The sequence below is a fragment of the Podarcis filfolensis genome, assembly GCF_964270895.1.
Source record: "Podarcis filfolensis genome assembly, chromosome: 13".
Lineage (NCBI taxonomy): Eukaryota > Metazoa > Chordata > Lepidosauria > Squamata > Lacertidae > Podarcis > Podarcis filfolensis.
Genome location: NC_139615.1, coordinates 16,218,563 through 16,242,695, shown reverse-complemented (window position 1 = coordinate 16,242,695; position 24,133 = coordinate 16,218,563). Strand labels below are relative to the sequence as shown.

Sequence of the window (24,133 nt, the reverse complement as noted above, 5' to 3'; positions counted from 1 at the left end):
TCTGAGAAAACAGGCAGTCATGCACCCAGCATACTGTAAGGCAGATTTCCATATTTCCCAAGGTATCCTTCCCAGGAATGGGAGAGGAGTCTTCATTTTAGTTTACACAGCCTTTAAGGCAGCAGTAGTTCCTGCACGAGCCACACACACACACACACAGAGAGAGAGAGAGAGAGAGAGAGAGAGAGAGAGAGAGAGAGAGAGAGAGAAATCCGTTTCAAAGATCCAAGAGCAATGAGTCTCCTTCCTTGGTGAAGAATTGGAAAACTCGGGTGCAAAGTATGGTTTGCTCATCCTGCCCATTTTATCTGGGAGACTAGCTCACCTATCACAGACAATTCATTTTGCAGGTTTCCTTCTGCACTAGGATGGCGTTCACCACATCTCTTGACAACAACCAAACCTACAGCATAATTTCAAAGAAGGTGGATTTTCCAAGTCCCAGACAATTCAACAGCTGAAGAATAAGAAGACCAGGAAGGAACTGAGAGGGAGATCAGCTAGCGTAGTTCCCCTTCTCTTCTCTGGTTATGAAGCAAGAGGATTTAGCAACTTCTCCTTCCCATCATGCCCCCAAAGCTACAAATTATATGCATAAGCGCTTGCATCTTCAAAGACGCCTACTGACCCACTTCAACCACAATTCCTTTGTCCTATACGGCGCTGCTCAATAGCTCCCTCTGCTGCCCAGTGACAGAATTAGACCGCCAATTTTGCATTAACCCACATACAGTATCTGGCAATATGCAACTCTTAATTGGAGCAGTTCTTGCAAACGGCAAACTTGGATTAAAATACTTGCGCCACACTATGTGGCATGTTCTTTTGACCCCCTAATATGAATTAGTTGCCACATCATACCTTTCTCTTGCCACAATAACTCAGAGGACAAAAGGATTGCTTTCCTATTTTATTTAAGTATCTATGAAAGTGTTTTTAAAACTTAAGAACCAGCTCACTGGCCCAGAACAAAACCTATTCTGCCCAGTGTCCTGTCTCCCAACAGTGACTATCGTGATGCTGCACCAGGTTTGCTCCCAGCATCCTCTCATCAGCAATATACAGCCTTTGAATAAAATCATGGAACTGCAGAGTTGGAAGGGACACTGAGGGTCATCTAGTCCAACCCGCTGCAATACATGAAACATGCACACAGCTGTGCCTGCGTGGGCTCAGGCCACCAGCTTCTGGTGCCACAGGTCTGGGAGTTCCATTTTAGAGAGCAAAAGATTTCCATTTTCCCCGACCCCCAACAGCTGTGCATCTATAGAGAGGCTGCTGTCATCACCCTCCTGGATTCAACTGCCATTGGCACAGGGCAGGTGTGACTGCTATCCCAGCCCAGACAGATGGCTAGAACGACAGGCATTTAGGGTTGGGAGGCAAAGATAGAATTCTAGATGGGATTCAAGCGCGGATATATTTTTCCCCCTCCCCCACCCCCAATAATCAGAAAGCTGTAATGGAATCTGCTTCATAGAAATCCTCAAAGCATATTAGTATCAGGAGCAGCTACAAATAAACTGAGTTTTACTGATCCGGAGACAGCAGAGATGAACCCTTGAACACTTATTCCATGCTTAACAGGGAGGGAGAGGCCTTGGCAGGAATTGTGGGGAGCTTGTCTGCTAACATTGCCATCTCCCATAGTAACTACCTACAGCAAGAGTCTTACATACTCTTTGTTGTTTAGTCGTTTAGTCGTGTCCGACTCTTCGTGAACCCCATGGACCAGAACACGCCAGGCACGTCTGTCTTCCACTGCCTCCCGCAGTTTGGTCAGACTCATGTTTGTAGCTTCGAGAACACTTTCCAAACTCTACCTTTGCTTAATATCTTCTTCGTAGCCGAGTAAGGTTGTCTTCCATAAACACGGATTTTAACAACGAGTCCGTAAGTGACTGTAGAGGCCAGTTCTGGACCCACGTCCTTCCACAGTGGGGACATTGGTTCCTGGGTGGGAGTTGATCACGGTGTGGATTTGCCAAGCGTGCCTTCCTCTTAGCATGTTTCTCCCTTGTCTTCTGAGTTTGAGTGTCTTCAAAGTCCATGACACCTTTGGTAAAGGCTGTTCTCCACCTGGAGCGCTCACAGGCCAGTGTTTCCCAGTTGTCAGTGTTTATACTACAGTACTTTTTTGAGATTTGCCTTGAGACAGTCTTTAAACCTCTTTTGTTGACCACCAGCATCACGCTTTCCATTTTTAAGTTCGGAATAGAGTAGTTGCTTTGGAAGATGATAGTCAGGCATCCACACAAGATGACCAGTCCAACAAAGTTGATGTTGAAGAATCATTGCTTTAACACTGGTGATCTTTGCTTCATCCAGTACACTGATATTAGTTCGCCTGTCTTCCCAAGTGATGTGTATTAACCTTCACTTAATATAACGAGAAGTGACACGGCCAATCTCATTCCTCCATCCCTTTAACCCCCACCCTCCAAGAATGCCAAAGGCAGTGGGCAGGATTCAGGGAGAGGGAAGGTTGCTTAGGCAGGAAGAGGATGCAAATTCTCTATTTTCATTGGGCATTTCCTTAAAGCAGCAGAAGAGGGCGCTCAAATCCCACACACAGTATTGGCATCATTACAGTGCTGCCCAGTTGCTGCCCATCAGAAAAAGTTGGGGCATTGTGCTTTTACCCCAATATCTCTTGGCACAACTCGAAAGCTCACACAGTGGCATACCAAGCAAGTTATTCTTAAAGCAGGGTTGTTAAGAAAGTAATTTTAAAAACACCAACAACACTTTGGGCCCCTCTGTGTTATTTATACGTTCATGTGGTTTCAAGTACACACATGTTTCAGTAAAAACAAATGCACACAATGGCTATGCCTTAGAACAACTGGTCATGGAACTGACCAAAGAAGCAGCAACCCTGGCCTTCATCTTACGTGGGCCATGAAGTGTAGGTCCTAGTGCAAGATTATAGCATCGCAGAGTTGGAAGCGACCCTGAGGATCATCTAATCCAGCCTTTCTTGACCTGTGGGTCCCCAGATGTTGTTGAACTACAACTCCCATCACCCCTAGCTAGCAAGGCCGGAGCTCAGGGATGATGGGCGTTGTAGTTCAACAACATCTGGGGACCCACAGGTTGAGAACCGCGGAATCCAACCCCCTGCAAATGCAGGAAAATGCAGCTGTGCCTTACGGGGATTGAACCTGCAACCTTGGCATTATCAGCACCATGCTCTAACCAACTGAGCTATCCAGCTTTTATTTTTGAAGTAACTGGAAACGGCAAGGATAATGCTATCAAATGTGACTTATATTTAAGTGAACTGCCAGGAAAGTCCAACAGTCATGTTTCATGTCAAAAGAGGAAACCTCTCCAGAAATTAGGGGAATGGTAGGAAGGAAGTTAAGGGGTTTAAATCTCTCCAGAACGCTTGACGTTTGTTCAAAACCACAAGAGAAGTTCGGCTACAATGTGTACCACACAGGTCAGGAAAAGTACCACAAGGGCCAAGAGGACGCCAGCACAGTTCATGAGAAGAGTCAAGGAAGCTATTGCAGTAAGAGGTCTTTCCTTCAGAAAATGGAAGACCTCTTGTTCTCATTCTTGTCCAAATGAGAACAAAAGGGAACACAAAACTCTGGCCAAAAAAAGAAAAGAAGCAAGCAGACAATAAGGGATGCAAAAGAAAGAAAGAAAGAAAGAAAGAAACAGAGGAGCACATTACTAAAAACAACAGCTAAAAATGGTATTGAAACACACCAGAAGCAGGCAACTTGGCAAGGAGGCATTTGGACCTTCAGACAACAAGGCAGTCAAAGGTGTGCTAAATGAGGGAAATGAGTTTGCAGAGAAGCTGAATGAGCATGTTGCATCTGTCTCTACAGCAGAAGGTGTAGGGCACATCCCTGTACAGAGGTGGCACGGAATGCCTTCGGAACAAGGATAGCCTAACCTCTGTGGCCTACGCTCCAGTAATCTCTAAACTGGATTACTGCAATGCGTTATACATGGGGATGCCTGTGAAGACGGCTTGGAAACTTCAGCAGGTGCAAAATTTGACAGCCAGGTTGCTCACCAGAACAAGACAGTTTGTTATATATATATATATATATATATATATATATATATATATATATATATATATAACAATATTATAACGTCATATCTCCATTTATACGTTTTTAGCTCCACCAAGCCACTTGACTTCCCTCCGTTCTGTCATCTGGTTTTTATAAAGCATATCTTAAATTCACACATTTATACCGTCTCAATTCTACATTTATCCTAACTTATCCTAAACTTAATGCACAAAATAGAAAATTTCTTCCAATAAACACTGCATGATTTATCTCAGTCCTGCTAGTGTCTTTACATGTTTACAATAACTGTCTATATATTGAATAAATTTACTCCACTCTCTCTGGAAAGCTTGGTCGCTCTGGTGTCGGATTTTCCCCGTCAGCCTTGCTAAAGAACAAGACAGTTTGACCACATTAACGCTGATCCTGACCTGACTGCACTGGCTGCCAATTAGTTCCCAGGCCCAATACAAAGTGCTGGTGCTGACCTATAAAGCCTTGCACAGCTCAGGACCCCAATACCTTTAGGGCGGCCTCTCCCCATACAAACCAACCCAGACCCTGCACTTGTCACCTGAGCCCCTTCTTTACACCCTCCCTTCCCAAGAAGTTTGGGGGGTGGCAACATGAGAAAGGGCCTTTTCGGTGGTGGCTGCCCATTTGTGGAATGCTCTCTCCCAAAAGGCTGATCTGGCGCCATCATTACATGTCTTTAGGCACCAGGCAAAAGCATTCCTCTTTACCCAGGCCTTCGACCATTAAATAACCTATGGCCTGTTAAATGTGGGGGAGACTGTTGTTATGATTATTTTATTATTATGCTGTGCATTATATTTTTATTATTATGTTGTGTAAATTATGTTATTAAAGTTGTATACAGCCCCGGGATCTTTAAATAAAGGGTGGTGTATAAATCAAACAAAAAAAATATATGGGTGCAGAATTCATCACCTTATATTTTAAGAATTCTAGTGTCCTGCCCTTAGAACCACAGAGACATAAACACAGACATAATTTCCAGTGAAGTCTACAAAGTCAGCAGCAAAGCCAAATAACTTCCGGCAATCAGGAGAAGGACTTCTGTGACTTAGCTAGCTCCTTGCCCTTTTATCATGGCTAGGAAAAGGAGAATAAATTCTGCCAAATTAGTAACTGCGTGCAGATTTGTTTAACTGGCACAAATTGGTCAGGTTGCAGAATTCAGCCTTTATGGGAGCATAATTGGAGATGTAGTGTGGCACAGCGGGGACTAGCATGTCACATTAAAAGGTAAAGGTAAAGGTAGACCCCTGACCATTAGGTCCAGTCATGACCGACTCTGGGGTTGCGGCGCTCATCTCGCTTTATTGGCCGAGGGAGCCGGCGTACAGCTTCCGGTTCAAGTGGCCAGCATGACTAAGCCACTTCTGGTGAACCAGAGCAGCGCACGGAAACGCCGTTTATCTTCCTGCCAGAACGGGAGCTCACCCCGTCACGGGGATTCGAACTGCCGACCTTCTGATCGGCAAGTCCTAGGCTCTGTGGTTTAACCCACAGCACCACCCACGTCCCTAGAATGTCACATTAGGGCTGGGTAGATGCAGGTTCAAACCCCAACTCAGTCATGAAGCTCACTGCGTGGCCTTTGGCCAGTCATTACCTCTCGGTCTGACCACCTCACAGGGCTCTTCTGAAGAAAACGTGGGGAAACAACCCTATTCACTGCCCTAAGTTCCTTAGTGGAAGGACAGAACAAAAACACATAAAAGTGAACAAATACAGAATTTTGACCTTTGATTTGTTAAAGAACATTCTTGTTGATTACAGACACTCCTCTTTTGTTGAATAGGGCTATGCATACATCTTACCATCAACAGCGTAATCAGTGGTGTGCAAACTTTTTTCAAAGAGGGCCAGATTTGATGAAGTGAAGGGCCGTGAGGGCCGACCAAAGTTGTTGACCTTTTTATGATTTTACCCCAAAGTTGTGAGGTTTTTTTAGGATTGAAGTTGTTGGGGGTTTTTTAGGATTTTACCCCAGGAGATAAAGTGCCACAGGGGCTGAATTAAATCGACTGGTGGGCAGGATTAGGCCCCCGAAACAGACTTTGGACACGCCTGGCATAATACATCCTGAGGCATCACAATACTTAATTACTCCTCTGTCTGTTCCACTTGTGCCATTATAGTGTGCAATCACATAGTAGTTTCCACGACCAATTAAATTAACAGTTTAGAAAATATTGTATCACAATGAGCTTCCAGAGAACCAAGGTATCCTGGCTCTCCAACTGTGGATATAAACTCAAGGACCTACTCTGCACTCCCAAGGATCTGACAGTCCCTTTGCAGCTGTCCTGTCCAGCTGTGAAAACATCTGGATGACAAATGACCATGGCACCTCCTCCCTCACCCACTTGTAAACCAAGGATCCCATAGGTCAGGATCAATCAGGAAACTTTGGAGCAAGGGTGTTAATTAGGCAATTAGGAGAAATCAAGTGGTGGGCTCAGAAAGGGACTCAGCTGACTGTTCTTAATGAAGTCTGAGGTGGGACTGGGCATGGGGGGGGCTTAAATTGGGACAGAAGAGATGAAGTGGGGATTGGACAGGAATGGGGAGGGAGGAGTGGATTCTGCACACATCTTGCATGACAGCACACAGGCCAGAGATGAAATAGCAGGGAAGGAGGAAGTGGGATAAAATAGAGCAATGTTGACAGAAATAGCTAGGAGGTGTGTAAGGATGGGACGCCCTGCGACAGAGAATATATATGTCCCTGCTACTTCTCTCCCTTGTTCCCCTGCCTTAAGCCCCAAACCCCTCCCCTCTTGAGGTGTGAATGTGCCATTTGGGGTCTCACTTCAAAGGGTCTTAGCAGAATCATAAATACAGCCCCAGCCAGGGGCTCCTCGGGGAAAGAGAGGATCTGCAGGGTGGATGCATCCCAGACTTGCCTCCAGAGACAGAACCGGGGAAAGCTGGCTCCCAGCCCCTCAACCCTGCTCTAGCCGAACAGCCTCCCTTCCTTCCAGGCTCCTACTCTGCACCCCACTCCCCCAGAGGTCCCCTTACGACTTGCACCATCCCTCTAACCCTCTAGACCTTCCTTCCTACCCAGAGAAAGCAGGAGCCCTGGCTTCCAGTCTCACCTGTTCTAACCCACTAGGTCCTCACTCCTTTCCCAGAGAACCCAGAAGTCCTGGCTCCAAGGCTTCCTGCAGCACCCCATGTATCACCCCACAGAGATGTTCTCACAGTATGGGGGCTCCTATCCTCTGCGACCTCCGCCACCTCCCGGGGCTGGGTATCCCCAGGGTCAGGCACCTCAATATGAAGCCTTCAGATATCCAGGTGAGAAATTGGGATATGGTGGTGGGAGAGGGGGAGGGGGAGGGAAATTAAAAGCCAAAGTAAGATTACAAGGGTGAGTAAAGGAGCAATCACATACCAAAAATGTTGACTGAGCTGAAGTGCATCCTCATTTCAGCCACTGGCTGATGCTGGGCCAGTCACCATGTCTCATTCTAATATAACCTACCTTACATGGTTGTTGAGGAAGAAGACCGCATGTGCTTCCCTAGACTCCTTGGAAGAAGGGTGGGATAAAAGAACGGAAACATATGAGAGCCACAGTTTGTGGGATTCTTTAGAATGGGAGTGGGGTGGAATTGCAATGTCTTAAGAGATTAGAGCAGATGGAACTATAATAAGGAGGACTTCCAGGTTCTTTGGGAGGGAGAGTGGTTTAGAGACAGGGGAGGGGGAAGTCTGCAACCCAGGACTTCTGTGCTTGGCAGGAGAGAAGTGGGATAGAACAGAATGGGGACTGGGTGGGAACCAAGACTGCTGAATTCTCAGAGATGGTTGAATGGGGCAAAGGGATTTGGAGGCCAGAGTTGCTTTATGCTCTGGGAGAAATGTAGGACTTAGAATCTGAAGGGGGGGGGGCAAGAGGAAGGCTGAGAGCAGGCACCCAAAGGAGGGGCATGAGTAGGACTCAGCGGTACCCAGAAAAGAAGAAAGCAGTTGTGGGTTTAACAGGCCAGTGGGAGGGCAGGCTGGGACAGAAGAAATGCAAAATTCACATAAATTCCATTGCTTGCTTCCTGCTCCCATCAGCTGGACTTTTAGCACCCAAGACCAACTGGTCGGGGGAGATGTGAGGGGGGAGCAAACAGGCGGAAACCAGCAGGAGGGTGACAAATTCCTGGGATGAAGCCCCTCAGTCTTGCCTGCAAGCCCCTGTCTTTCCCGCCCCCCCCCCACCAGCTCAACCAATATCCCTCAGCTCCATCAGGCCTCTTTTCTGACTTGTTCCCTTCTCTTCTCTTCCCTGCCATCAGAACTTGATGCTGCCCCTAAGCTGGATAGCTTCTTCCCTGGGTTGGAACCCCCAGGGCGCCTCCTGCCCTCTGCTCCTGGCCTCCCTTATGGGACAGGCCAGCCTCTCCCATCCGGCCCCCCACCAACTACACGCCTACCCCCGGGAGTACGGATGAGCCTGGAGAATGGAGAACTTTGGAAGCGTTTCAGTGGGATTGGAACAGAGATGATCATCACCAAGGCAGGCAGGTGAGATGCCAGGCAGGAGGTAAAAGAGAAAAAAGTGGACCTTGAGCTCCAGAACCCTGTCCAGTGCTAGAGATTCCCAGCCACATGCAAAACCAATGCTTCTGAACCAATGCAGATTGCATCTTTCCCAGTACTGAGTAATCAGAGTCAGTGCATATCCCCTTTCTCCTTTGAAATTACTGCTCAAGAAACTCAGAATCGAGGAAGAGGAGAGGCTGATAAACATAGCTCTCTATTTCCTTCATCCCTCCTGTAAGTTCCATACTAGATCCTGGAGCGAAGTGTCATCAAAATGAAATGATAGACAGTACATTCAAAGCACACAAAAGACGAAATAACTTATTCACATTACTCGGAATTAATCCACGGGATTCAATGCCACATGATGTGATGATGATCACTAGCTGAGATGACTTTGGAAAGATTAGACACTTAGACTTAGACACACACACACAGAATACAACTATCTGCAACTAATGGAACCTTCATGTCAGAGGCATATATATGCACACTTGAACAATTTTAGGGAGTTTCCGCTGTGTTGTATGCAGCTTAGTACTGAGATGGGATGTATATCATCAGGAACTGTTAATTTTCTTCACTTTTCCCTGTACATAGAAGTCCAGTATGACAGGATCACTCACCCTGCTCTTTTATTTTTCTGAATTTGTCAGCATCAAAAATGAAAAAAATAAATAATTTGTGCCAACTACTGCTGAGGGTGTTGGCGGCAGCAGGAATAAGTGGTGGTTCTATTCTCCCCCCCCCCCGCCCTTTGTTATGTCTCACTGATTAAACCTCCCCCCCCCCACACACACAACCTGCCCAATTAAAATATTCTAACCCACATTTTTAATCAACTTTGCAGGCGGATGTTTCCACAGCTGAAAGTTTCAGTAACAGGACTGGATCCTGAAGCCAAGTACCTGCTGCTAGTGGATGTGGTCCCGGTGGGCAGCTCCCGGTACAAATGGCATGGCAAGCGGTGGGACGCCAGTGGCAAGGCTGAACTGCCCCCACCAGACAGGGTCTACATCCACCCCGACTCGCCTGCATCAGGCGCCCACTGGATGCGCCAACCTGTATCCTTCCACCGGCTCAAGCTCACCAACAACACACTGGATCCCCACGGACATGTATGGCCAGGGGGAAAGGGCACTTTGGGCATGAGGCTATATGGAACCATAGGATATTTAGTGGAAAGGAATATAGCTGTAGGGAATGCTCTGAGCGCCTCAAGGGAAAAATGGGTTAAAAGAATGGCACTAACAGATACTGGGCGGTTCAGATTGATAACAATAACGGATTATGGCTATGGGTTATATAGCAAAGAGGCATGCCCAGGGTTTTGTACAATTTGTGCTTAAAATAAAATCTCCTCCAGCATTCTGTAATTCTACATCGTCTGCAAATTATATAAACTAAACACACGTAGATATATTGCTTTCTCTCTCACGTATGCTGTAGTTGAGATTCCAGAATCGCAGGGGGTCGGACTAGATGACCCTCGGGGTCCCTTCCAACTCTACACTTCTGTGATTCTGTGCGTAATTTATTTTGCTTCCATCATTCATGAGAAAGAGCAAGTAACTATGCAGCTCCCTGAAGCCCCATATTTGGATCATTAGAAGTCTACTCGGTCCATGTGATTTCACCAGGGACTGAAGCCTCATTATGTAGCTGTGAGGACTAGAATCTTGCTCTCCTTCTTAATGTACGATAAAACAGAGATTCTTAAGCGAGTGAATCCTGCAAGTTAACATAAAAAAGCCTGTGCTTCGGGCAGATTCACAGAATTTACACTGGCCCTGACTATAACGGGAGCTAAAATATCTGTTTGCATTAAAAATGAAATATAGTAGGAAAAACTGTTTGGACAAGTAAATAAATAATAAGACTCACCTCTGGCTCTTGCACCCCCTTCTCAGCTGATTGTTCACTCCATGCACCGTTACCAGCCGAGGATACATGTGGTTGGAGCCGGAGGACGCCGTGGGGCAGGCAGTGGCTGCGCTTCCTTCACCTTTCCCGAGACCCAGTTTCTGACTGTCACGGCCTACCAGAATCCACAGGTGAGAAACAAGGCCGCTGTTATAAATTTAATATTTGCATCTAAAAGGCCCTTCCCCATTGGTGGCAGGAAGCAGGGATGTGTCACCTTGGACAAATGATTTATCCATTTCCCGCCCTCACTGCCCACCCCCATTGCTTATCCCTGAAGGAAAGGCACTTTTTTTCATCAGCAAATGATAATCAAATAAAAAACTGGCCATTAAAATAAGGCGGCAGTCCTGAGAATTCTCAGGCGAACATCAACTCCGTCAAATTCTAAAGGACTTCAGAGGAAATGTGTTTAGAATAGCACAAATGTAAGACAGAGCTTCATTTTAGAGAAATAGCACAGGAGACCCTCCCCAGAAAGTTAATTTAGCTTTCTGTGAGACCAACACCCCACTCCATATTATTTTTTGTGCCTGTTCTTTTCACCAAGCTCCAGAAACGGCAGCCTTCCAATGCTCATTCCCTTACAGACACTCTGGAATTGGCACAAATATTAATCCATCAACATATTCCTGAACCACCACCGCTATTTTGTGGAAGTGTGGCAAGAAGATGCCTCTGTTTTCACAAGGGTTTTACACACACACACACACACACACACACAGCATTTTCCCCTCACTTCTAAGTAGCAACCGAACTCCATGTCCAGAGGGGCAGGCGCAAGGGATCCTAAGTGACTTCGCTTTCAATTTAATCCCATGCGACTCACTATCAATACAGCAGGAAAAATCACAGCAAACTAAAAACCATTCCAACACTGCACATTTTGGAACTCCACTGACCTTCCCTGAGCATTTCTACGTCACTAAAATGGCCTGTTTTCCTTTTCTCTGGCCATATCCCTTCGCCCCCTCATGTGACATTTTTCCTTTTAAATAGTGCTGCAAAAATATATTCCCCCCCCCACACACTTTTTTTTTTTGCATCTCTGTGACATGGGGCAAACCTTACATTTCACTTACCTCCATGAAATCTGGGATTGTTGATGCCCTCCGCCTTCCTATGAAGCTCTCTTCCCCCACTTGTCCACCTCCATCAAACTCAGGCCTGAGGCCTCCCTTCTTCACTTGCTCACCCACATCTATTGATGCCATTGCAGCTAGAACACAATGGCTTCTCCTCAGGATTCTTCCACCTCTAAATCACCTCAGCTCCTTTCTCCTCCTGGCCATATCCCTTCACTCCACAACCTTTCACCTCATGCTGAATGGTGCCGTTCCACCTCCGCTTGGGCCCGTGCAGCCCTCATCATTTTGTATCTCCCCTATGTGTCCTTATTTATTACTCCATTCCTGTGTTTCTTTCCACTTTTGAATAGCTCTTCATACCTCTCAACCAAAATATCCTTTCCTCTACTCAGTCAGAGCCTTTACTTTTCATTGGGAGTCTTTCCATGTTTTGCGATATTCCTTTGTAAGTTTCTGCCCTAAAATATACCCCCCCACACACACACACAAATTCAGCTTCTCTGTTATTTAACCATTTCCTTGGACCTTAATATCCCTTAACAAAACTATTATTCAGTGCAATTCCTCTACTCTCACACAGGGTCTACAATAGCTATTGCACTATATATCCCTCCTCCGGTCTTAAAATAGTGCTTCTGTCTCATTCCTCCTATTATGTGCCGGCCTGGGCTGATGGGAGTTGTAGTCCAATACTTCTGAAGAGCACTAGATTGGTTAAAAGCTATTTTGCATGCATACCCATTTCGAACAGTTCAGACAGACAGACAGATATAGATATAGATATAGATATATAGATAGAAAGAGAGAGAGAGAGAGAGAGAGAGAGCTTAAAAAAATGTTTAGGGGTACTCTCATTTTCCTACTTATATTGAAATACTGCCCCTCAATGAGGCCAAACTTAGATTCACAAAATGTTTATGAGTATGCGTACCCCTGCGTACCCCCAGAAAAAAAAACACGGTATATATATATATATATATATATATATATATATATATATATATACAGCCCCAAACCTGGAAAAAACAGTAACACGACAATCAGCTCACATCTAGGTAAGAACTAGTACCACCAAGAGTAGGAAGAGAGGTGTTTAGGAGAGCTGGCTTTGTTGACTGTCTCCTTCTCTATTACAGAAGCCCACGCAAAAGCAAAAGTTTTGCTCTAGGTTCTGGAACTTGAATATGCTGTCAGCATATGCCAGTATTCTATTATTTTTGAAAACATAATACAAAAGTGGAAAGATTGATCATATATCTGTGCTTGCACGCTAAAACAAATCTCAGAAAACATAAAAATATATGTGCGTATACATCTAATCATACCCTTTCAATTGCCTACCTAACATTTTCCTGTTTCCTCCCCTCCCAGATCACTCAGATGAAGATAGAGAGCAACCCTTTCGCAAAGGGCTTCCGGGAGAATGGCATGAACAGCAAAAGGTGAACTGACCCGATCAGGAAAGATGTCAATGCCGTAGAGAGGAGCTATTTCAGCCCTCATATTAGCTGGCAGCAGTGATTCCCTTCCCAAAATATTTGCCACTGACGGGGGGGATGAGCTTGTCCTCACTGGAGAAATACTGTAGTTCACTGGGCTGGAGAATCACAGGGCGCCAAGATGAATGGGCTCATAACAACTGCTACTACTAAATTTATACCTGCTGAGACCATCCATTAAAAAAGCAACCATACCAAAATGAATTATTGAGAAAATAAGAAATATTAGAAGGGGGCGGGGGATTTTGTCCTTGCTCAGGGCACCATATTATTATAGTCTGCCCCTGGCTTCTACCATTGCTTTTCCACATCTTATTATGGCCCCCCTTACAAAATTTAGGGAACGCGAGGCCCGAATCAAGAGGAAAATGAAGGCAAATGAATGTGAAGCCAACATGGGGGGAAATGGTAAGAGAAACAAACATACCTTATTCTGTCGCTTAGCTTCATAAGACATTGTCTGGTCTCTGACTCCTTCCACCGCTTTAAAAGCAAAACACAACATTTCTCTCCAGACATCATTAAACAAAGTGAGGCTCATTTAAGTGGATACTCTGTGGGCCTCCTCACCATCCTTAACTCTGTAGCTACTCACTGCCCTATGTATATCCATTTCTTATAATGCCACATACAATGGCCACCTTTTGCTTCCTTTCACTGCTTGACTTTTGCGACCCCCGCCACAACATCCCATCACTTCCCTCACCCCAAGTCCTATAGCTCATTAAATTATACCTGCTGTTTCATATTTTTGCCTCCTCTGAATTTCCCCACAATTACAATCACACCCTGCTCTGCCCTGATAGCACAAACTTGCTAGAGGACCCTTACCTGAAAAGGTCACAACCCCAGGTACTAGAATGAATTCCCTCTTTATTTCAGACAACATTCCAGAGAACCTGTTATTTTGGATATATTTTTTAAACTTGTATATGTCCCTAGAGGTTCACTCCCTCCTATGCCACATTTATGTGCTTTCTAAATCCATAAGAGTCCTGTTTTATTATTCCCTTTCCCCATTATATAACCTTCTGCCTGCTTTTCCTCCCCTACCTGCACTTCGCCTCCACCTAGAGAGCAAGAAAGGCCCCTGCGACTCCACCTTGACAGAGGAGACACCTCTGGAGCAGCAACCACCACCTGCGCTTCCACACCCTTCTTGCTCCTTCTACCCCCCTGCAGGGATCAATCCCAGCGGAGCAGAGGCTTATGTGCAGCACCCAGCCGCCTTCCATGGCTTGCGGGGGGCACCCTCACCCTACGGCAGGTGAGCCAGCCATGTCACATTCCCCGAGTTCTAGAGCTGTGTTGCCAAACTTCTGCCTTTGTAAAATAAGTGTGGAGCATCCCTGGGTGATCTGAATCACCCCTGGTGTTCACGTTTCCTTTGGTGGCTGAATAAACCCTGTCTTAGGGTATAAACAGGTATAAATGATTTTAGAGGGGTAGGGCTGATTTGAAAGCACCCTCACAGCATTTAAGATACCCAGGCAATTATTTGAAGTGCTCTGATTTCTTGCCACGCCTAATACGTTGAAGAACAAAAACACACACTTGGCAATGGGCACTTTTTCCTTTTGATGGCATCAATGGACTTCTGGAATGGATTAAGTTCGAGAACCAAGGTACCACTGTAACTGGAATTCTCTACAGCTACATCGTGGCATTGTAAACAAGTCAGTAGAGCACGAGACTCTTATTCTCAGGGTTGAGGGTTTGAGCCCCATGTTGGACAAAAGATTCCTGAATTGCAGAGGGTTGGACCAAATGGCCCTTGTGGTCCCTTCCAACTCAACACTTCTATGATTTTATGTGCCCATTGTCCAAATTTTACTTTGAGAATTGCTGCAGCTGCACCTGGCAAAGACCAGTGGTACCTCAGGTTAAGAACTTAATTCATTCCGGAGGTCCATTCTTAACCTGAAACTGTTCTTAACCTGAGGTACCACTTTAGCTAATGGGGCCTCCCGCTGCCGCCGCGCCATCACCGTGTGATTTATTTTCTCATTCTGAAGCAAAGTTCTTAACCCAAGGTACTATTTCTGGGTTAGTGGAGTCTGTAACCTGAAGCGTCTGTAACCCGAGGTACCACTGTACTCTAAACATTAGCCAACATCGTGCCCTCTATATGCTATGGTCTACAACTTCCCTCCTCACTGACCATTGGCCATGCTGACTGGGGCTGATGGGAGATGGGAGTTCAGCAACATCTGCAGGGCACTACCATGGCCACCCTGGCTCCAGGGCATTACAAGTGTCTTTAGCATATTTGTAAGTTCACTTTGCTTTTTAGTCTGAAAATAGGTATTGCCCTCTCTTGTTAGCAGTTGGCTACCAGCTGTGATGTTCCCCACCCCCCACCCCTATTTTTTGGTGTGTTGAACAAATAAATGTACTTGTGCCAGTTGAAAACTATTTTTAAAAGTAAGTAGAAGTCTGCCTGACATACCAGAGTAGCTGCTAACCAACATTTAACTTACTGGAAGATACAGTTGTAAAGCAAGTTACAAAGCAAGGGTCATGCCCATGATGAAAAAAGCCACTAGAGCAGTCTCTTAAAAACCTACACAAATAGATAACCTGCAGCCTTTAGTGAGTAAACACCACTTTACTTATGTTAGTGCTTGATTCGTAAGAGAGCAGCCACAAATTGTCACCAGCTGCATGCAATGGCGGAGTCTCTGATTATTCACAAGATTTGAATCCTAAGCATCCTTCATCACTCCGTCTTACTCTTGAACCCAACCCAGTGCAGAAATCTCTAACTGATAAAGGTGTTTGGCCCTTACCAAGGCCATTCTGTGGTAGAACCAGAATTAACCATGTACTGATTACTGTGGTCAACGTCCCACACAGTATGACATTTAACAGGAAGAAGATGCAAGGCGAGAATGCAGAAAAGATATTCAGGGCTGTAGCATTATGTATGGGGAAGCTAGAACAAGTAGCATACAGAAAAACTATAGCTGTCTGTGGGGAGGCGTAGTTGGGCAGATACAGGCCGAGCCACTCAAATGGGGGCCACCTGCACTGTTTCACTTACCCCTCATCTTTCCTCCACAGCCCAAGTCAAGAAATGGCAGCTCCTCCATCATCCCCAACTACCAAGTCACCTCCCGAGCAATCTGATTTCAGACCTATGCTCCCGGCGAGTTGGAATGGGCTGGATATTATTCCTTTCCTTGGGGGAACAGAACCCCCGGATACCTCCTCCTTTCCCCCTTTCAAATTCAGCTTCACACCCTACCCACCTCCACCTCGCGTCTATGGACCCCCCTCTAGCTATCCTGGCTCTCAGCCACCTATGCTCTAACTCTTGCTCCTCCCACAAACCCTGGAATTCCTGTCTTCTAGGTATTGTTTCCCCTGCTAGATCTCATGGCTTTCCCTGTTTCTTTATTACTGTCCATGTTGGGAAGGGTCAACTTGTCTGTATCCTGCCTGTCTTATAATTAAACAATGTTAAGGTCATAACATAGTGTACGTCTGTTTTCTTCCATGACATATTTAAGCAAGCTAGAATTCTGAAATTCCAGCCTAGATTTCTGCTCTGCCAGACAGCTTGACTGGTTTTAAGTTATACGTCGGAAGGCTTCAGCAGATCCTTTTAAGACATTTCACCAAAACAGGTTAAATAAATCGGGGCAGTTCTCAGTTGCAGAGCGCAGTTTTGGGGCAGGAAGTATTGATGGGTGTGTGTAGCATCAACCTGCCTCGAGAAGCAGCACCATCAAGTGAGAAACTCGTTTGTAAAAAATGTAGGAAGTAGTAGTATCATATATTAGATAATAAGCTCCGCGGTAGATTCTCCCTGTGGCATGATTGAAGGCCGTGAAGATTGCTTGACCCTATATTCTGTCAGCTTCAACTCAATAAAGGAAGTGGAAACACTCCCCAACAGTGATCGTATGGAGCTCATCTCATCCTCCACTCTTTGCAGGAGCCAAGCAGGTTTGGGAGGTAATGAATGACAAGGAGGACACCTACACAGATATTTCTGCCCAGGATCTGGCAGCATTCAACATGCACCCTGCTCACAAATCATGTGGCCACAGAAATACGCAATGTACAAAATGTCAATTTTTTTTTTAGTTTTATTAGAATTTTTTTATCTAAAAGTTGTAAATAGGAAAAAACCCAAAATGAAAACAAAATAAAATTAGAGCAAGAGACAGATCATCGGAGGGGAAAACACTCCTAGACGTAAGAAAAGTGGCAGGAAGTTCCACCTTCCCCTTCTAACTCTAAGTAGATATCTGGATTGAATGTGAGTATCCCTTCACAGGAATAAAGGGGAGGGGGTGGGAGATTTTGACCCTGTGGTGGGTGGGATTTGGATACACCAACCCCACAGGGGGTAGGATATGGAGGGATGGAGAGAGACAGAGAACACGCCCCATTGGTCAAATTAACTAGCGTGATATGGTCCCAGTCTCCCCACTCAAGGAGAAGGAGCGGCAGGGTAAACAGGATATAGATTTGCCAATAATACATTTAATAAATCCACCACAAAAAAGTTTAAATGGATTTCATAAAGCATTTGCATCCTCCAGTGACCAGAAAGTCTACTTTATTTTAATTTTATTTTGCAAATTCTGGCAAAAAGGTGGGGACAGTTTAACCTTCCAGTGGCCAATAAATGTTTGAGGAAAGTGGGAATGAGATATGGCGGCACACAGAGGAACCACTTCCCAGTCTATGTTCATCTACTCCATGTAGCTCAAGCAGACTATACACCGAAGTGCGAAGAAACCAGCGTTCTAGGTCTTCCAGCAACCAGACACAGCAAGGTTTGAAGCACTTCCTATTCTCTGCTTAAATGCTATGGAATGGCACCAAAACCGGAGTTCAAAGATCAGCCGACCAAAAAGTAAAAATATTTTTGTTTTAAAAAAGAGTTAAACCAGGAAGCACCTAAGTGACGTAGAAGCAGAGAACTAGTCCAGAGACCTCATCCTCCTAACAGTTGCAGATATTCTTTGGTCACTGGTTTCCTCTTTATTTCCAAGTCCAGTTCTCTCCATCTGATACATCCTCTATAAATAATTTCCAGTCGCACTGCAGATGAGCTAGAGAACTAGGCTGGGAGGCTGTCATCTGCGCCCCAAGGAAACCATAGAACTCTGAAGATCTACAGCTTCTCTCGATTTCTGGGTTGACCTCCCCCCCCCCCCGCCCCGTTTCGCCTGCAGTGATCTGAGATCGACAGAGTTCTAGGTTTTTCAATGACCAGAGGTCCCAAAAATGTGTTTCGGGCGGAGAATAAAAACTAGGGCAGCCCTGAAGAGACTATAAAGCGACTGGCTGGAATTCAGTAGTGTGGAAAAAGATGGCCAATTCCGTCTAAGGGGTCCAGAACTGAGGGTTTATTGGGCAAGGGGAATGGAGCGGGGCGGGGGGGGGGGGGAGAAGAGACCTGAACCCTGCCAAACTTCAAAGAGGCTGCCCACCCCAGCCAGGACAAGAAAAACAGAAGCCGCACGAGGGGAGGGTGGGGGGAGATGGAAGAAGCATTCACAGGAAGTAGTCCGCAACAGGCTTCTTAGACGGGATGCCTCGAGTTTCTTGGGGGGCAGCTTCAAAGATAATAAATTCCTTCTGAAGGTGTTCATCCAGTTCCAGGATGGCTGCCACATTCCCACAGCTGTGTGCAGAGCAGAGGAGAAGGGTCACAATGGGATGCCTCCAGTTTCATCAATGCCACCCTTCCACCCAGACTGACCCTGCAATCCCCCCTATATGCCACACAGCTCAAATGGTACACAGTGCTAGGCTTGCCATATCTGCCCCCTATTCCACACCCATCCCTTTTGTCTCCTCACCGGTAGCAGTAGTTGGGAGCTGACCACACAGTAAGAACTGTTTCGTTGAAGTGCCACTTGTACCCCTCCATGACCAGCTGATGCGCTCGACAGATCATGTCGATGTCGTTCGCCGCGTTGAATTGCGCCACCACATCACTGCCGAATAAGTAACCAGCACCTCGTGGGCTCACCCCCCAGCCTGTGGTATCTGCAAAGGACAGAAAAGCTGGGCTTACGACACAAAGGAAACTAAGAACCAGGCATGATCGACTAGGGGAAAGGGCAGCTGCTCTTGATGAACTTATTGAACAAAGCTGATCAGCAATTGGCCAAGAGGTAGGATTTCGTATAAAGCCCTCACCCCACCCCGCTTGGGCTGCTCCACATCCATTTTTACCAGTCAACCCCTTTTAAAAAGAACCAGAGTGAGATGAAACGATGGGGGCAGAAAATACCTGATCTTCTTTAGATCAAAGACTCAAAGGTTCTTGTTTTAGAGCTTTTTGGAATACTGCACTAAGCAGGAAATAGAAGCTTTAAAACAAATAAGTAAACAAACAAACAAATATTCCTTTAGCTCACTGTGCAGTTTATCGGGCATTAAACCCACAGAGACTATAGGGTCCTCTGCCTTCCAATAAGTGAGACCCTATTCATTCCCTTACAACACAAAGAACTAAAATCACAGGGCAGATTCATTAAATAAGTTCCATGGAGTGCTCAGAACTCCATCGTATCAATTGTGATCTCTCTTTAGCAGCTTGTACAGAAGTACAAGGTCAGATCAAAGTTGCTGGGGTCCTCTTGGTAACAGACTCCGCCTCTTTGGGTTCCAATGCAATTTTAAGCCAGAATTAAAGGCTCAACGCCCTTCTGCTTAGGCTACACGGCTCTTCCTGGTATGCTCTACTCCTAATACTGTTTAACCTATTAAACTTTTCCTGGAACAAATACTATTACCATCTTAACCATATCCAACGCGCAAAGATTCCTTTCTCCTTCATGCATGGCACACACACACAAAACCACACCACTCCACACATAAATATACCTTCAGGGTCAGACCAAAGAAGATCACACATGGGACCATCATGAGGAACCTCCTGTTTGCGATCTATCGTTCGAATCTGGTCCAGTGTCTGGATGGATGGGGACAGACCACCATGGACACAGAAAATCTGCAACAGAAAAGGAATGTGTGCATTTGGAAAGCTGCAAATAGAAGCTCTAGGGCCAAACAGCACCTCCCCACCCACCACATTGAAACTCATGCTGTTGCCTTCCCACTTTAGTCTAACTGTTGCACTCTATTCTCACACCAGAAAACCTAAGTGTTTTTTAGGTTGTAAGGCCTTTGCCGCAGGGACAGGGCCTCTAGTACTCTGGAAAGCCCTGCACACAGTGATGGTGTGCACACACTCTTTCTCAAATACTCCTACCATCATAAACACACACAGCATGCTTACCTTGCCATCAATGATAGCAGAGAGGCTGAGGTAGTCAAAGATCTCAGTGCAGTAGCGCCAAACGGTGACAGAGCCATATTTCCTCAGGCACTCATCGTAAAAGCCATATACTTGGGTGATCTGTCTGCTCTCATGGTTGCCACGGATCAGGGTGATCCTGTCAGGGTACCGGACCTGTAAGGGAAAACAACCAAACCGGCATAGACCACAGACATGGAAATGTTATGTAAACCAAAATTCCAAACATCTCTATTCAGGTAGAACAAGGAAAGCATCCTTGGATTCATTAAGGGCAAAGGTCGTTCCTAACCTTGAGCGCCAGCAGTAGCAAGAATGTTTCAACACTGTAGAAGCCACGGTCGACAAAGTCACCCATGAAGAGATAGTTGGTCTCAGGCACATCACCACCCACCTGCAGGAGAGAAACAAAGGGCAGGTAAATATATTGTCCCAGGAGAGCTTGAAAGCTGAAGTTGGGCACTGGAATTGGATGCCTGAGCAGTACTCACCCTGAAGAGCTCTTTAAGGTCATAGAACTGGCCATGGATATCCCCACAAACCTGGAAAGAATATTGAACTCTTTAATGTTCTCAAGGTGGCTATTACTACTATCATACCTAGTCCAGTATATCTGAAAGACCAAGGCCTTTCTCTCTGCCCACCAGTAAGCACTAGATTGGCACGGGCATGGCATTTTTGGTGATAGCACAACATTCTTGAAACTACACCCCCAGGGAAATATGTGTTCCCTCTGTCATTCCTCTTATTCAAAAGAACTTTGGAACTTTCAGAAGAATGCAGGTGCTGTGTTTTGATATTCTTTTTCTTCTGTTACTGTTCATTCATTAAGGCAAGAGAGGAGAACCTTGTTCACATTCCACTGTTGGCCTGTGTCCAGTTTCTGCCTGCTAGTAGGGAATGAGGCCAAAGGCAGAAATGGATGGAGAAACAGCTGTGACTTGTACCTCTTATACAAGACTACATTCCAGTCAGGCAAAACTCAAGAGGTTTGTACACCTACGCAGACACACACCAAATTTCCATCCAGGAAAGAGACATGATTACATTTCAAGCACATGTTCCAATTGAGGCAAAAACACATGAGGATATTATACAGTAACATGGCATGTGGAATAGTTCTGAAGGCCAGATAGTGTCCTAGAAAGTCACCTTTGGCCTCCCTCAACCTGCTTTAAAGGATGTTTTTTTTTAAATCAGCAGCATGCTTCAGTTTCTTATTTGTAAAATGCCTTGTGACAGCAATTTTTTTTTAAAGGATAAAATAAAAAGTTCAGGTGTTATTGCTGCCAGCATTTGAGTCCCCAAACACAGATGAACATTCGCTTAAAAACAAGACTCACTGTTACTGGGGAATCTACTCTCTGGACGTTGCTTTCTTCCACCAAGATCTCTCTGCAGAGAAAGAAAAGGAAATGTGTCTCACACAGACACTCTACACTGTAATTGGCTGCATTTTACAGTCTTAGAACAGGTATTCTTATAGATGTCAGGCAACACTCACCTGGCCTTGGCACAGAGGGCTTTGACCTCGCTCTCCTTGATGAGCTCACAGCGCCGCAACTGCTCAATCTGACGGTCAAGATCACTGATTTCGGCCATCTTGCCCCCTTGTAGGAATAAAATTGCAGTCAACTTATTTTAAAAAAATAACATTTAACATCAAGGCATACAGCTTTGATGACAATGGGGAAAAGGAATCGAGCACATACACCCAGAAAATATTTCCATCAAAAAGGATGAGAGTAAAAGTCAAATAATAGGCCCTCAGCTCTATGTTGTTTTCTGCTATTGTAGGAAGAATCACAAGGAATATCAGTAAGGGAGAGACTTATAATCTATATCAGCTTTTCCCAAGCTGGTGCTCTCTAAATTTTGCTGGACTATTAATTTCTATTGGTCAAGCAGGCTGGGGCTGATAAGTGACCAAAACATCTGGAGGACACCAGGTTAGGGAAAGCTGATCTATATAGTAAACCCCTTATACTACCCTGAAGCACCTGTAAAGGAACTTCACAAATTGTAACAAAACAAAGACAAATAAGAAAGTGAATTAAACCCAAGCTGGATTATATTTATATATGTGTATTACTAAAAAGTGCTGGAAAAGACTATACTTTCAGACCCTCTGATAATATGAGGTTGTTGGTATCAGAGGCACTCTCTTTCAAGCTTCTCCAAAGATTTATGCAAACTGTCTCATACACTGAAAAGGCAATACATAGATTTGGAAGGCAGTAAAATCAAATGCATTGTTATAAAAACAATGATCATTGTTCTACACACTTCAGTTATCTGAGGGGAGAGGGTGGTGAAATCTTTATGTTGTGTCCCAGGACTTCTTTTCAACACCAACAGAGTGAGTGTTTCCTATCTCCTAGGAAAAAGTTCCCACCTTCTCCATCTTTCTTATCCAACAGTAATGAGAAGGTGCCTCCAGCCAACCATCTCATTCAAAAGGCCAGGTCTCCACCTCGCTATCTGATCTCTTTGCCCAATGATACCCAGAACTTTTTAAGATAAGGAGTGATGAGTCACATCAAAGGAGAGAGCAGAGCATGACCAACTACCTCCTGTTACTATGACAATGCCACCCTATAGGTCCCTAAGATCTTCCCATCATGGCACCCATCTTTGCTTCTCTGCCCCCCTCACGCTTCTAAATGAGCCCATATCCCCTGAACTAGCCATTAAACGGGCAAAGGGATATTTGCATATAAAGAAATCGAGCAAGTTAATAAAACCTACTCAGCCAGGTGCTACTTGCTGTATTCCCTCGCACCCTCAGAAGGGCCACACGCCCATCCCTTTCCAAAAAGCCTTCCTTTCGGGAAAAAACATAAAACACTTCACTCCACGAGGTTGGACACCCCCAAGACAGAGCGACGCCTGCCCGCTCCATGAGCTTGAGGGGAGAGAAGCCCCTCTTTCTCCCGCCTCCTCCTCATGGGCCCCACCTGCCCCGCTCCCCCAGGAAGCTCTGGCCGTCTCGCTTGTGAAAAGCGCCCAGAGCCTCCCTCCAGGTGACAACTCTCCCCTCTTCCCCCTCCCGACCCCACAGGCTGCTGTCTCTATGGCAACCAACTTTCCCCGGCGCCCCCGCCCGCGGCCAGGAGCCAAAGGAAAGGACGTCTCCCCCTCCCTCCGCGGACGCCCCACCTCCCGGGCGCCTACCTGGGGTCCCGGTAGCGGCGGCGGCGACGGTGGCGGCTGCTCCGCGGCTCCCTCCGGCTCCCGGGCCCGGCCCCTCCCCCTCTCTCTTTCCGGCTCTCCCACCAACTACTGGGCGCTGGACGTCACTTCCGCTTCCTTCTAGGACCAAGAACGGGCGCTGGTGAGGCGGGGCTTCTCTCCGCTATCCCTTTGAAGGGGCGGGACCTTGACTCATCGGATGTGACGGAAAAGGGCGGGGCGGGGCGGAAAAAGTATGCCGGCCATGCTGGGGTTTAAAAGGCGCCGCTGACACTCCGGCGGAAGTGACGGAAATCGTGGGGGGGGGGAACCTTCTTATTTTATTTTATTTTATTTTATTTATTGAATATATACCGTCCTATACCCGAATGTCTCAGGGCGTTCACATAAAAAATCACAATATATAAAATCAAAATAAGAACAATAACCCAATAACACCCCCAATTATTATTTAACTGACGCGCATCCCTTTTAAATATGAACATGGTATTAGTTAGACAGCACTTCACAAGGTGTTTGCACGTAGCTAGG

The 24,133-nt window shown here is 45.8% G+C and overlaps 3 protein-coding genes across 3 annotated transcripts in view; 1 reads left to right on the top strand and 2 right to left on the bottom strand.

Moving 5' to 3' along the window:
- CORO1A (coronin 1A) overlaps window positions 1-10,600 on the bottom strand; it is a 78,513-nt gene extending 67,913 nt beyond the window's left edge. The window contains exon 1 of the mRNA XM_083582037.1: window positions 10,497-10,600. The gene's annotated coding sequence lies outside the window, so the exon portion shown is untranslated. The remainder of the gene's footprint in view (window positions 1-10,496) is intronic.
- Window positions 6,865-16,596, top strand: TBX6 (T-box transcription factor 6). Its single transcript, XM_083582038.1, has 8 exons — window positions 6,865-7,373; window positions 8,366-8,594; window positions 9,463-9,730; window positions 10,523-10,666; window positions 12,995-13,065; window positions 13,463-13,530; window positions 14,197-14,389; window positions 16,186-16,596. Exons 1-8 carry the CDS (start codon window positions 7,250-7,252, stop codon window positions 16,433-16,435), a joined length of 1,347 nt encoding a protein of 448 aa, XP_083438164.1. The 5' UTR covers window positions 6,865-7,249; the 3' UTR covers window positions 16,436-16,596.
- Window positions 16,597-17,198: 602 nt separating this feature from the next.
- Window positions 17,199-23,734, bottom strand: PPP4C (protein phosphatase 4 catalytic subunit). The gene is made up of 9 exons (XM_083581996.1): window positions 23,585-23,734; window positions 21,915-22,020; window positions 21,754-21,805; window positions 20,902-20,952; window positions 20,703-20,804; window positions 20,393-20,566; window positions 19,978-20,104; window positions 18,945-19,134; window positions 17,199-18,766 (listed from the first exon to the last, which is right to left on the bottom strand). Exons 2-9 carry the CDS (start codon window positions 22,010-22,012, stop codon window positions 18,637-18,639), a joined length of 924 nt encoding a protein of 307 aa, XP_083438122.1. The 5' UTR covers window positions 22,013-22,020; window positions 23,585-23,734; the 3' UTR covers window positions 17,199-18,636.
- Window positions 23,735-24,133: the final 399 nt, after the last annotated feature.